The sequence below is a fragment of the Carcharodon carcharias genome, chromosome 5 (assembly GCF_017639515.1).
Source record: "Carcharodon carcharias isolate sCarCar2 chromosome 5, sCarCar2.pri, whole genome shotgun sequence".
Taxonomy (NCBI): Eukaryota; Metazoa; Chordata; class Chondrichthyes; order Lamniformes; family Lamnidae; genus Carcharodon; species Carcharodon carcharias.
The window spans coordinates 49,423,783-49,437,312 of record NC_054471.1 but is presented as its reverse complement, the minus strand read 5'-3'; the positions used below and the strand labels follow the sequence as shown (position 1 = coordinate 49,437,312).

The 13,530-nt window shown below is 42.8% G+C and overlaps 1 protein-coding gene across 1 annotated transcript in view; it reads right to left on the bottom strand.

Annotated features, from left to right (window-relative positions):
* Nucleotides 1-9,080: 9,080 nt before the first annotated feature.
* The window catches only part of sec63 (SEC63 homolog, protein translocation regulator), a 104,316-nt gene continuing 99,866 nt past the window's right edge, over nt 9,081-13,530 (bottom strand). The window contains exon 21 of the mRNA XM_041188564.1: nt 9,081-10,120. Within this exon, the coding sequence (XP_041044498.1) occupies nt 9,983-10,120 (138 nt within the window). The 3' untranslated portion in view covers nt 9,081-9,982. The remainder of the gene's footprint in view (nt 10,121-13,530) is intronic.

Below are 13,530 nucleotides of genomic sequence, written 5' to 3'. Positions count from 1 at the left end.
CCACCCCTCATGTTTCGAACCCACCCAGGATTACAGGTATCTCCGGGACATAAAACGTTTCTCGGACTGCTGCTCCCGTCACGTTCTGAAATCCACACTCAGTGCCATGCGCCGCCATATGAACACACTCGACCTCTCCCTCCAGCAGCACCGCCGTACCCTTTTTCAAAGCTGCGCGTGCCCCCAGTTTCATTTTATCCTTCGGCTCATCCGACGCCTCAACAAGAAACTTTTTCTCTTTCTCTCAAGTGCTAAGGAACGCAAGCTCCAACAACTCATCGACACCAACACCCATCTAGGACCCTCCACCCCTGCCTGTCCCTCCGTCCCCACCCTTTCTTCCAATCCCAACCCCAGCCGTGTATTCACTATACCCCCTGACCTTCCCCTCTCCGATGCTGAACGTTCAGTGCTCAGCAAAGGATTTAGTTTCATACCCTTACGCCCACACCTCAATGAATTTCGGGCTCGGCATGATACTGAACTCTTCTTCCGCCGTCTTCATCTCCGGGCTCACTTCTTTGGGCAGGAGTCCTCTCCCAGTTCAACGGATCCTTTTACCCATCTCCAATATTCTCCCTCCACCTGGACTCCTCCCTCTGGATTCTTACCTTCTCTTGATCTTTTCATTGAGAACTGTCAGCGCGACAGTAGTCGTCTCAATTTCTCTGCTCCTCTCACCCATTCTAACCTGTCTCTCTCTGAACTTACTGCACTCCATTCTCTCAAGTCCAACCCTGACATTGTCATCAAACCCGCTGACAAGGGTGGTGCTGTTGTTGTCTGGCGCACTGACCTCTACCTCGCGGAGGCTGAGCGTCAACTCGCAGACACTTCCTCCTACCTCTCCCTGGACCATGACCCCACCACTGAACATCAAGCCATTGTTTCCAGGACTGTCACTGACCTCATCTCCTCTGGGGATCTCCCTCCCACAGCTTCCAACCTGATAGTCGCCCAACCTCGGACGGCCCGCTTCTATCTCCTACCCAAAATCCACAAACAGAACTGCCCCAGTAGACCGATCGTCTCAGCTTGCTCCTGCCCCACAGAACTCATTTCTCATTATCTTGACTCCCTTCTCTCTCCCCTTGTCCAGTCCCTTCCCACCTACATCCGTGATTCCTCTGACACCTTACGTCACATCAACAATTTCCAGTTCCCTGGCCCCAACCGCTTCCTCTTCCCCATGGACGTCCAATCCCTCTACACCTCCATCCCCCACCAGGATGGTCTGAGGGCCCTTAGCTTCTTCCTCGAACAGAGGCCCGAACAATCCCCATCCACCACTACTCTCCTCCGTCTGGCTGAACTTGTTCTCACGCTGAACAATTTCTCCTTCAACTCCTCTCACTTCCTCCAAATAAAAGGAGTGGCTATGGGTACCCGCATGGGCCCCAGCTATGCCTGTATCTTTATGGGGTATGTGGAACATTCCTTGTTGCAGTCCTACTCCGGCCCCCTTCCACAACTCTTTCTCCGGTACATCGATGATTACTTCGGTGCTGCTTCATGCTCTCGTCGGGACTTGGAAAAATTTATTAATTTTGTTTCCAATCTCCACCCCTCCATCATTTTCACGTGGTCCATCTCTGACACTTCCCTTCCCTTCCTTGACCTCTCTGTCTCAATCTCTGGTGATAGACTGTCCACCAATATCCATTACAAACCCACCGACTCCCACAGCTATCTCGACTACAGCTCCTCACACCCCGATTCCCGTAAGGACTCCATCCCATTCTTTCAGTTCCTTCGCCTCCGTCGCATCTGTTCCGATGATGCTACATTTAAAAACAGTTCCTCTGACATGTCCTCCTTCTTCCTTAACCGAGGTTTTCCACCCACGGTCGTTGACAGGGCCCTCAACTGTGTCCGGCCCATCTCCCGCGCATCCGCCCTCAAGCCTTCTCCTCCCTCCCAGAAACATGATAGGGTCCCCCTTGTCCTCACTTATCACCCCACCAGCCTCCGCATTCAAAGGATCATCCTCCGTCATTTCCGCCAACTCCAGCATGATGCCACCACCAAACACATCTTCCCTTCACCCCCCCCATCAGCATTCCGTAGGGATCGCTCCCTCCGGGGCACCCTGGTCCACTCCTCCATCACCCCCTACTCCTCAACCCCCTCCTATGGCACCACCCCATGCCCACGCAAAAGATGCAACACCTGCCCCTTCACTTCCTCTCTCCTCACCGTCCAAGGACCCAAACACTCCTTTCAAGTGAAGCAACATTTCACTTGCATTTCCCCCAACTTAGTCTACTGCATTCGTTGCTCCCAATGTGGTCTCCTCTACATTGGAGAGACCAAACGTAAACTGGGCGACCGCTTTGCAGAACACCTGCGGTCTGTCTGCAAGAATGACCCAAACCTCCCTGTCGCTTGCCATTTTAACACTCCACCCTGCTCTCTTGCCCACATGTCTGTCCTTGGCTTGCTGCATTGTTCCAGTGAAGCCCAACGCAAACTGGAGGAACAACACCTCATCTTCCGACTAGGCACTTTACAGCCTTCCGGACTGAATATTGAGTTCAACAACTTTAGGTCGTGAGCTCCCTCCCCCATCCCCACCCCCTTTCTGTTTCCCCCTTCTTTTTTTTCCCAATAAATTATAAAGATTTTCCTTTTCCCACCTATTTCCATTATATAAAATAAAAAAAAAACCCACTAGAGCTATACCTTGAGTGCCCTACCATCCATTCTTAATTAGCACATTCGTTTAGATAATATCACCAACTTTAACTTTAACACCTATGTGTTCTATTGTACTATTGTTGTTGACATCTTTTGATGATCTGCTTCTATCACTGCTTGTTTGTCGCTACAACCACACCAACCCCCTCCACCTCTCTGTCTCTCTATCTCTCCGCCCCCCACACACACACCTTAAACCAACTTATATTTCAGCTCTTTCCTGGACTCGAACTCAAGTTCTGTCGAAGGGTCATGAGGACTCGAAACGTCAACTCTTTTCTTCTCCGCCGATGCTGCCAGACCTGCTGAGTTTTTCCAGGTAATTCTGTTTTTGTTCTATACCTTGAGTGCCCTATCATCCATTCTTAATTAGCACATTCGTTTAGATAATATCACCAACTTTAACACCTATGTGTTCTTTTGTACAATTGTTGTTAACATCTTTTGATGATCTGCTTCTATCACTGCTTGTTTGTCCCTACAACCACACCACCCCCCCCCACCTCCACCTCTCTCTCTCTCTCTCTCTCCGCCCCCCACACACACACCTTAAACCAGCTTATATTTCAACTCTTTCTTGGACTCGAACTCAAGTTCTGTCGAAGGGTCTTGAGGACTCGAAACGTCAACTCTTTTCTTCTCCGCCGATGCTGCCAGACCTGCTGAGTTTTTCCAGGTAATTCTGTTTTTGTTTTTTTTTGGATTTCCAGCATCCGCAGTTTTTTTGTTTTTATCTCAATGTTAATATTCATTCTGGTTATAACATTTTGAAATTATACCACACTGATCTATTTCAGACAATGGGCGCAGGTAAGGGCAGTCCTTCTGACATTTGATTTCACTCTCCAGAAATTACCAGTTTCCTATGTGTCCTTGTTCTAATTGACTCCAGGCCTCAACCTTCCTCCCTTCCCGTCCCAACCATTAAGCATCCATTGTACAAAGCAAATACTTCCTGATAGCTGCTCTATACAACACTAGCTTTTGATTATTTTGCTGAGAACTACAGTAATTGAATTTCGGCACAGGTATAGACTGCAGTTTTAATTAAACTCACTTTAAAACTCAAACCCTTTAGGTCAGTTAACATTTGCAGAAAAGTGGATCATTCATCAGTTTATCCCGATCCTATGGTTGAACACTGACCAAAAAAAATTAAACAGTAGCCATTGCACACTAAATGAAGCCAAATTCATGCTTCTCTTTCCTCCAACCCCTAAATAGATTCACCATTTGCACAGCATTTAAGACCTAAACAAATTTCAAGGTTTGCTTTCAGTAGTGCAACATTTGATAACATTTTCTATAAAGCAAGAGTTGAACAAGTAGGTCCAATGTGACAGTGAAATGCAGTGTCAGGGTGGTAACTCAGCAGTCTCACTCCTACATTTCACCACAATGAACTTTCCAATATTAGCTAAGTTGCAGGGGTGAGTGGATATGAAGTACTTTCCCACAGTATGGTGGGTACATATCACAGAATCACACAGTGCAGAAGAGGTCCTTTGGCCCATCGATTCTGCACTGACATATAAGAAACACCTGACCTACCTACCTACCTACCACTTGGCCCGTAGCCTTGAATGTTATGACATACCAAGTGCTCATCCAGGTACTTTCTAAATGATGTGAGGCAACCTCCACCACCCTCCCAGGCAGTGCATTCCAGACCATCACCACCCTCTGGGTAAAAAAGTTTTTCCTCACATCCCCCCTAAACCTCCTGCCCCTCACCTTGAACTTATGCCCCCTCATGACTGACCCTTCAACTAAAGGGAACAGCTGTTCCCTATCCACCCTGTCCATGACCCTCATAATCTTGTACACCTCAATCAGGTCACCCCTCAGTCTTCTCTGCTCTTTATCATAAGCTTCTGTACAAGATATCAGGATGAGGGGTTTTATTTTTGAGAAACATAAGAAACTGAACTCTGTTTTCAACAGAGATCTGAAAAAGTTGTTCAAAATTAAGAAATTAGGTATTAGAAGTACTACTTCTGCTGGTCATTGAGACAGGAAATACATTTAAAATCAGAGCAAATGGAGAAATTAAAATTTTATCCGTACACATACGTTGTTAGAAAATGGATTGCCAATAAAGTGCTAAAAGAAAATGCATAATAGCTTTTTAAAGGGAAACAAATAAATATTAGAAGAAACATTTAAAATGTATGGTAAAGAGTAGGCAAATGGGTTGAAGTGGCTACCTTTTTCAGAGAGCCTGGACAGATGCACTCAAATGGTCTCCTTCCATGCTGTAAAATTCTATGATTTTACATATCACAGTTGCACACTTTTGCAACTGACTCAGTACAGCAGGTCTGGAAAGAGACCACAACACCTCCCCTCATAGAACAAAAGCCACCTTGTTTTTACCAAAGAACTAGAAAGTGGTGATACTGGGGACCTATAATTAACCAAATATCAAGTGGGAAGATGTTAGAGTAAAGGGTAAGGAGGAGGAGGAATTTCTGAACTGTGTTTAGGAGAATTTCCTTGAACAGTATGTTCTTGTCCCAACTACAAAGGAGGCATTGCTGGATCTGGGAAATGAGGTGGGCCAAGAGAATCAAGTCTGTGGGAAAACACTTAGATAATCATCATTAGGTAGGCAACGTGATCGTTGTATCGTAAGGTTTAGATTATCAAGGGAGAAGAGCACTAAAGTAGAACTCCTAAATTGGGATGAGAAGGGTCTTGGAAAATGGAACCAGATACTGACAGGAAAAACCGTAATGGACAAATGAGTGACCTTTAAGGAAGAGATGCTTCCGGTACAGGCTAGGTACATTCCAACAAGGGTGAAAGGTAAGGGAGCCAAAAACAGTGTTCCTTGGATGATGGGAGATAGAGATTATGATGAAACAAAAACAGTATATGATGCAGGTCAGATGAGTTCTTTAAGTGGAAACCAGGTCAAATGTACTAGTTTTAGAGGGGAGGTGAAAAGGAAAATAAGGCTGGCAAAGAGTATGAGAATAGAATGGCAGTCAACGTAAAAGAGAACCCAAAAATCTTCCAGTATATACATAGCAAGTGGGTAGTAAGAGGTGGGGTGGATCCTATTAGGGACAAAGACTAAAATATGCTTCACGGTGCAGGGCAAGGCTAGAATACTTAGAGTTTGTTGAAGCGGTGTTCACAAAAAGAATTTGACAAAATATTGGTAGAAGCGGTGATAGTGGAGGCAATGTATAATGTGAAAATTGAAAGGGAGGTGGTACTTTTAAGATTGGCTATGCTAAATCACATGGTCCAGATGGTTTGCATCTTAGGTTGCTAAAGGAAGTGGGGATGGAGATAGCAGAAGGGCTTGCCTTAATATTCAAGCTTCCCTAGATGTTGGGGAGGTACCGGGAGTTGGAACAGTGACAAATGTAACCCCCTTATTCAAGGGTACAAGGACAGTCCTTCCAACTACAGTTCAAGTGAATTATCAGGTCAAATACAATAGGCTGAGATGGGAGGTGAGGATGAAAATGTGACTGGCAAAGAGAGTGGGTAACGTTTTGGAATCCTTTATCAGATAAAAAGTAACAGGCACTTAGAAATGTTTGAGTTAATTGACAGTCAGCACAGATTCTTAAAAGAGAGATTGTGCTTGACTAATTTTTTTTTGACAAGGTAACAGAAGGCTGATGAAGGAAATGCAGTGGATGTTGTCTATATGAATTTTAAGAAAGCATAAGGTACCACACAAAAGGCTGGTTAACAAAATTAAAGCTTATGGCATAGGAAGGTGAGCGTGCAATTCGATTTTTAAAAAATGGCTTAAGGACAGAAAGCAGTGAGTCATGGTAGATTTTTTTTTGAACTGGAGGGTGGTAGACAGTGGTGTTTCCCCACCACTGCACCCCCCCCTGCCCCGCCCCCCACCCCCCACCAAGGGTCAGTGCTAAGATCACTTGCAGAACACCTTTGGTCTGTCCGCAAGCATGACCCAGACCTCCTGTCACTTGTCATTTCAACACTCCACCCTGCTCTCATGCCCACGTCTGTCCTTGGCCTGCTGCATTGCTCCAGTGAAGCTCAACGCAAACTGGAGGAACAGCACCTCATCTTCCAACTAGGCACGTTACAGCCTTCTGGACTGAATATTGAGTTCAACAATTTTAGATCATGAACTCTCTCCTCCATCCCCACCCCCTTTCTGATCCTCCTTTTTTTTTCCAATAACTTATATAGATTTTTCTTTTCCCACCTATTTCCATTATTTTTAAATGCATTTCCATTCATTGTTTCATCTCTACCTTTTAACCTATTTTGACTCCTTCACCCCACCCCCACTAGGGCTATCTGTACCTTGCTTGTCCTGCTTTCTACCCTTAATTAGCACATTCCTTAGATAATATCACCACTTTCAACACCTCTTTGTCCTTTTGTCTGAGACATCTTTTGGCTATCTCCACCTATCTGGCCCTTTATCCAGCTTTACTTGTCCCACCCCCGCCCCAACCAGCTTATATTTCACCTCTCTTCTACTTTTACTTCGTTCTGTTGACGAGTCATACGGACTCAAAATTGTGTTCCTCTCTGCAGCTGCTGCCAGATCTGCTGAGTTTTTCCAGCTATTTTTATTTTTGTTTAAGACCATTGCTTGTTTTGCTATAAATAACTTGGATCTTGGAATACAGAGTAAAATTTCCTGATGATACCAAACTTAAATTGGCCTGCAACAGGACAAGGAATAGGCTAGTAGAATAGGCAAACAAATGGCAGATTGATCTTTGAAGGTGGCAGGACGTATTGAAAGTGTGGTTAGACAAGCTTATGGGATCTTGAGCTTCATAAACAGGGACCAAGTACAAAAATAGTTATGCTGAACCTTTATAAAGTTCTGGTCACACTTTGAAGGAGTTGGAGGGGTGATTTGATCAAACTGTACAAGATTATGACAGGCTTTGAAAAGGTAGACAAGGAAAATCTCTACCCATTAGTTGTTGGTAGGAGGACTAGGGGAGACAGCTTTAAGGTTTTGGACAAGAGATGCATGGGAATTGTGAAGAAGAATCTGGACACGACCAGGAGCTCACTACCCACATGGGTGTTGGATGTGGAAACAATGATTTCATAAGAAAATTGGATGGGCGCTTGAAGGAAATAAACTTGCAGGGCTAAAGGGTCCAGTTAGAGAGACTGATTGGATTGCTCCATGGGGAGCTGGCATGGACTCTATGGGCCAAATGACCTCATTGTGCTGTAAATGACTATGAAAGTTTTCTAGTACATTGCAACCATTATGGCTTGTGACAATATTCAAAGAAAAAATACCATGCTACCATAACCCCTCAATCTCTTCTACGTTTTTTGGTGAAAGAAACCATATCCCTTTTGAATTTTGAAAAACTCAGCAGGTCTGACAGCATCAGTGGAGAGAAAGGCAGAGTGAACGTTTCAAGTCCGTATGACTTCTTCAGAGCTAAGAGAAGTACAAATGTGGTGAAATATATACTGTTTAAGGGGGGTGGAATAATTGAAGCTGGATAGAAGGCCAGGTGGAGGCAAAGGAGAAAGTCACCTGTTACACCCCCCTCAAACAGTATATATTTCACCACATTCGTACTTCTCTTTAGTTCTGAAAAAGTCATATGGACTCGAACGAAACTTTAACTCTGCCTTTCTCTTCACTGATGCTGTCAGACCTGCTGAGTTTTTCCAGCATTTTTTGTTTTTGTTTGATTTCCAGCGTCCACAGTATTTTGCTTTTACCCCTTTTGAATTCATTACTATCCAGCTGCACCATTTCCCCGTTCCTCACATTCTATCACCTAGGCAAAGCAGGGATCAGTGTTACTGTATTTTATTTTGGATGAGGGCTAGGGACTCCAACAGCCCCCAAAAAAGGCCATTCAGCCCATTATGCTTCTGTCTGCTCTTTAAAAGAGTCATCTAATTAGTTCCAGTCCCCACTACTTCCCCATTATTCTAATTGTCTTTTCCTCAAGTAGTTCTTCAATTTGCTTTTGGAAGTTATTGTGAAATCTGCTTCCATTGCCCTTTCAGGCAGTGCATTCAAGATTGTAATGACTCTGCATAAAAAATCTCATCTCCCTTCTTATTCTTTTGCCAATAGAAAATAAACTCAATATCAGAAGGAGGGCAAGAAATGGAAAAATTGAGGATATCATAAAAGGATCAATGAGATGTACTGATGCACACTAACTCGTCATTACTGTACTTCTCCCTCTCCACGCCATTACCAAGACTGGCTGATTCACTGACAAGCTATATAAGCTTACAGCTTGGATCTCATGATCAATCCGTACAAGTCTTATCCTGACGCTTCAATGAAGGTAATTGGGATCAATAATTATGAAATACTGCAAATGAAATATTGTATAAATTGTACACAAAATGCACAGAAAGCAAAACTGTAAGGGACACTATTTCAAACAGGTTTATTAGCATAGCGATTCCTTGATTTTATTAGTCCTCTCTGCACATCTGAATGGTATACAGTTTGCCTGTACGTGATAGTTCATCATTGTAGATCAATTGTTGCTGGACAAAACTACAAAATAACATTTTACATTTTAAAAACGTTTGCCATTTTATTTGCAACTATTTTAAATACAAAGAATATAGACAGATATATTTCCCATTTATAATTTCATGTAAACAAAAGTAGCAGAAATGTATACAACAGAGTTTTTTTCCTCCAATCTGACCGATCAATGAATTAAATGGTAGTTTGTGTATTATTGATTAAAAAGTTCTTGCTAATTCATATTAACTAAAGCTCAAACTCCTTAGATCTGTTAACAACTGCAATAAAGTCAATCATCCACCAGCTTATCCTGACCCTGTGGTTGAACACTGAATAAAACTTCAAAACATGGTCCCAATGCATTTCCAGAGGCATTAGTTTAGTAACAGGATACAGTTCGGCTCTGGGGTGCGCTTTTTCTGTAGTGAAAAATCTATTCATAATTTGAGGAGGGAAGAAATGGAAAAAAAAACCCAAATGATTTTGAAATCAATAATTTCCCCCATTTTTCACACATGGTTTAAGCGGCATTAAGGGCACTCTCATTAAAGGTGGCATGTCGTTGCGTCAGACAACTGAACCCCTGTGCTTTAGAGTACATGTCACAGTCACATTTTCAAAAACTGCACAGCCAATAGCTGAAACTACTGACACTGACTGGTTACCATGTTCCTTTTCTTCCCCCATTTTTTTTTTCTTGTACATGGTTAAGTTAATCAGAACAGCAGTTGTTGGAACTGTGTGCAACGTTTTGTTTTCCATTGTGGTTGTTGTTGAAAAAGTAGTCTGCAAATAGCTTTAATCGTTATCTTCTTCCTCTTCTTCACTATCCTCAATTCCCTCACTGTCTTCCTGATCCTCCTCCTCCTCTTCCGTCTCTGGAATATCCCACTGTGGATGAGTTTCTGGTACTTGCTTCGCCTCTTGGACTTCAAACTGAACAGAAAGATGAACAAAATCATGCAAGTAGAAACTCATTAAATACGAACCATGCCAGATAAACAAAAGTAATTCCCCAAGTGTGAGTAATTTTTAAGAAATAATTAACCTTAAACTGAAAATGGGGTTTAGCAGATTTGAGGTTAATTCAATTCCCTTGGGGAATTATCTCCTTTGAGGAATACAATGAATTTGCTATTCTCACCCTCTCCCTCCACTCAGTCAAATGACACCAGGTAACACAAATTAAAATTAAAAGATTTTCCAGCAAGTCACATTACAAATTGCATCTGAAATTCAGATCGATTGTCTCGCTTCCCAACTTTAAGGTTACTAATTAATCTTCTGAATATACTGAATTACTGGACCTTCACCATCTCGCTCTGGAATATAAAGCTAGTCTCAATAATTGTGACCATGAAACTATCATTGATTGTCGTAAAAACTCACCTGGTTCACTAATGTCCTTCAGGGAAGGTGATCTGCCATCCTTACAAAGGTCTGGCCTACATGTGATCTCAGACCCACAGCAATGAGGTTAACTCATTGTCATTAACCCTCTGAAAGGGGCTAGCAAGCTATGTAATTCAGAAACACCGGGCATATTGCATTCTACAAATTTTTAAATATTATTTCATGGGACGTGGGCATCGCTTGCATGGCCAGCAAGTGTTGACCATCCCTAACTGCCCTTGCTTCGGGGCAGCTAAAATCCAGCTTCTTTTAATTCTTCAAAGGCAGCTTTTTCATGTCACTCAAAGCTAACTAACCCTACTTAATCTCTGACAAAAGGTCATCGACCTGAAAAGCTAACTCTGCTCTTCTCCCCAGATGCTACCAGACCTGCTGAGTACTTCCAACATTTCCTGTTTTTACAGCTTAGCTGAAGGACTAAAGATGAACCATCAAAGCTATCAAGTGTTGGCATCATCTCCCCTAACCTCATATGGATCTTCTTCATTGCCAAAGCTGGCTCTTGGAAATATCATTTCTATTCCATGGTGAAAACTTATTTTCCCCTAAACAGTCAGTAAGTCTATAAAGCCCAGGACTGTTCTAAACAACCATTTCTCCCCTAACTCCAGGAAATTATCCAGCACCTCCCTTTCCACTCTTAGGTTGGATTCAGAAAGCAAACCCTGCAACCCAATAAATGATTCCTCTCACTTTTAGACTCTGAATGTTTTCTCACCCTCACCCTTAAAATATTTCTCTATATATGCAATACTATTAACATCTTTTAACTTGCTTAGAAACAGAAAATAGGAGTAGGTCATTCGGCCCTTTGAGCCTGCTCCACCATTCAATATGATCATGGCTGATCCTCTACCTCAATGCCATACCCCTGCTCTCTCCTCATACCCCTTGGTGCTTTTAGAGTCTAGAAATCTATTGCCTTCTTAAATATATTCAGTGACTTGGGCTCCACAGCCTTCTGTGGTAGAAAATTCTACAGGCTCACCACCCTCCGTGTGAGATTTCACTTCATCTCAGTTCTAAATGGCCTACCCTGCATCCAGATACTGTGACCCCTTGTTCTAGACCCCCGCAGCCAGAAGAAACATCATCCCTGCATCCAGTCTGTCCAGCCCTGTCAGAATTTTATACGCTTCAATGAGATCCCCTCTCATTCTTCTAAACTCCAGTGAATACAGGCCCAGTCCCTCCTCATAGGACAATCCTGTCATCCCAAGAATCAGTCTGGTGAACTTTCGCTGCACTCTCTCTCTGGCTTTCCTAGATAAGGAGACCTAAACTGCACACAATACTCCAGATGTGGTCTACAGCCGCAGCAAGACCACCTCGCTCCCGTACTCAAGGCCAACATACCATTTGCCTTCTTAACTGCTTGCTACATCTGCATGCTTGCTTTCAGTGATTGGTGTACAAGGACATCCAGGTCCCTTTGTATATCAACATTTCCCAATTTATAATTATTCAAATAATAATCTGCCATTCTGTTTTTCCTACCAAAGTGGATAACTTCACACTTACCCATGCTATACTGCATCTGTCATGTATTTGCCCACTCACTCAACTTGTCTAAGTCACCTTGAAGCCTCCTAACCACTCATATTTCCACCAAGTTTTGTCTCATCAGCAAACTTGGAATATTTTAAATTTGGTCCCCTTATCCAAATTATTGATATATATTGTGAATAGCAGGGGCTCTAACACTGATCCCTGTGGTACCCCACTAGCCACCGCCTGCCACTCCAAAAAAGACCCATTTATTCTTATTCTCTGTTTCCTGTCTGCTAAACAATTCTTATTCCATGCCAGCATATTATCCCCAATCCATGTGCTTTAATTTTGCACACTAACCTCTTATATGGGACTTTATCAAAAGCTTTATGAAAATCCAAAGACACCACATCCACTGGTTCTCCCTTATCTATTCTGCAAGTTACATCCTATTCCTTATTAACTTAAGATCTTTTCCAATTCTAATTGATGTAGATTTTTTTCTTCAATATTCACAAACATCATTGGGAATACGCAAGAACGGCTGTTGGTTTACACCCAGTTTTCCTGGAACAGCTCACTAACATAGATAGTTGCAAGTTTGGATGATCTAAGCAGAAGGCTAGTACGAGCAGAAGCTTATGGACAAGAGAAATTTAAAAGAACAGGGCCAGTTAAAAGTGAGTGTTACAACAAGGAGATAAACATTCTGTAAGATTGCACTCTCAAGTCATCTCAACCCAATCTTAGCCAAGGAACAAAAAGTTAGCATGCAAATACAGCAGGCAATTAAAAAGGCAAATGGCATGCTGGCCTTCACTGCAAAGGAATTAGAGTACAAGAATAATGAAGTCTTGCTACAATTGTACAGGCCTTTGGTGAGATTGCAACTCAAATAGTGTGTGTAGTTTTGGTTTCCATAGCTAAGAGGATATACTTGCATTGCATGCGTTTAGCAAAGGTTCATAAGATTGGTTCCTGGGATGAGACTCTGAGTAAACTGGGTCTGGATTCTCTGGAGTTTAGAAGAATGAGAGGTGATCTTGAAACACACAAGATTCTGAAGGGCCTTGAGTGTGCAACCTCAATGGAATAAGAGAGTTTGGTGAGCTGAGGGAAACTTAAATATCTTTCTAAAAATCTAATATTGTTTGTATTTAACATTAAACCACAAGTACTATTTAAATTCTAAGTCTCATCCAGGGACCTAAGCAGGGAGATAGAAGCTCTCCACTGGCAGCAGCTAAAATAGTTAATTAAGGAAACTAGCTTGAACTGGTCATGCTGTACCTCGGCTCAGCTAGTCCCTTTGTTGAGAACATATAAATTCAGACATTCTCAATGCGACCAGCAGTGAGTGTAGGACCTCAGCAGAAGGTGAATGTTTGGTGAGCTGAGGAAGTTCAGTGAGATGGGGAGGGAGGTGTTTCTTTGCTTTTTCT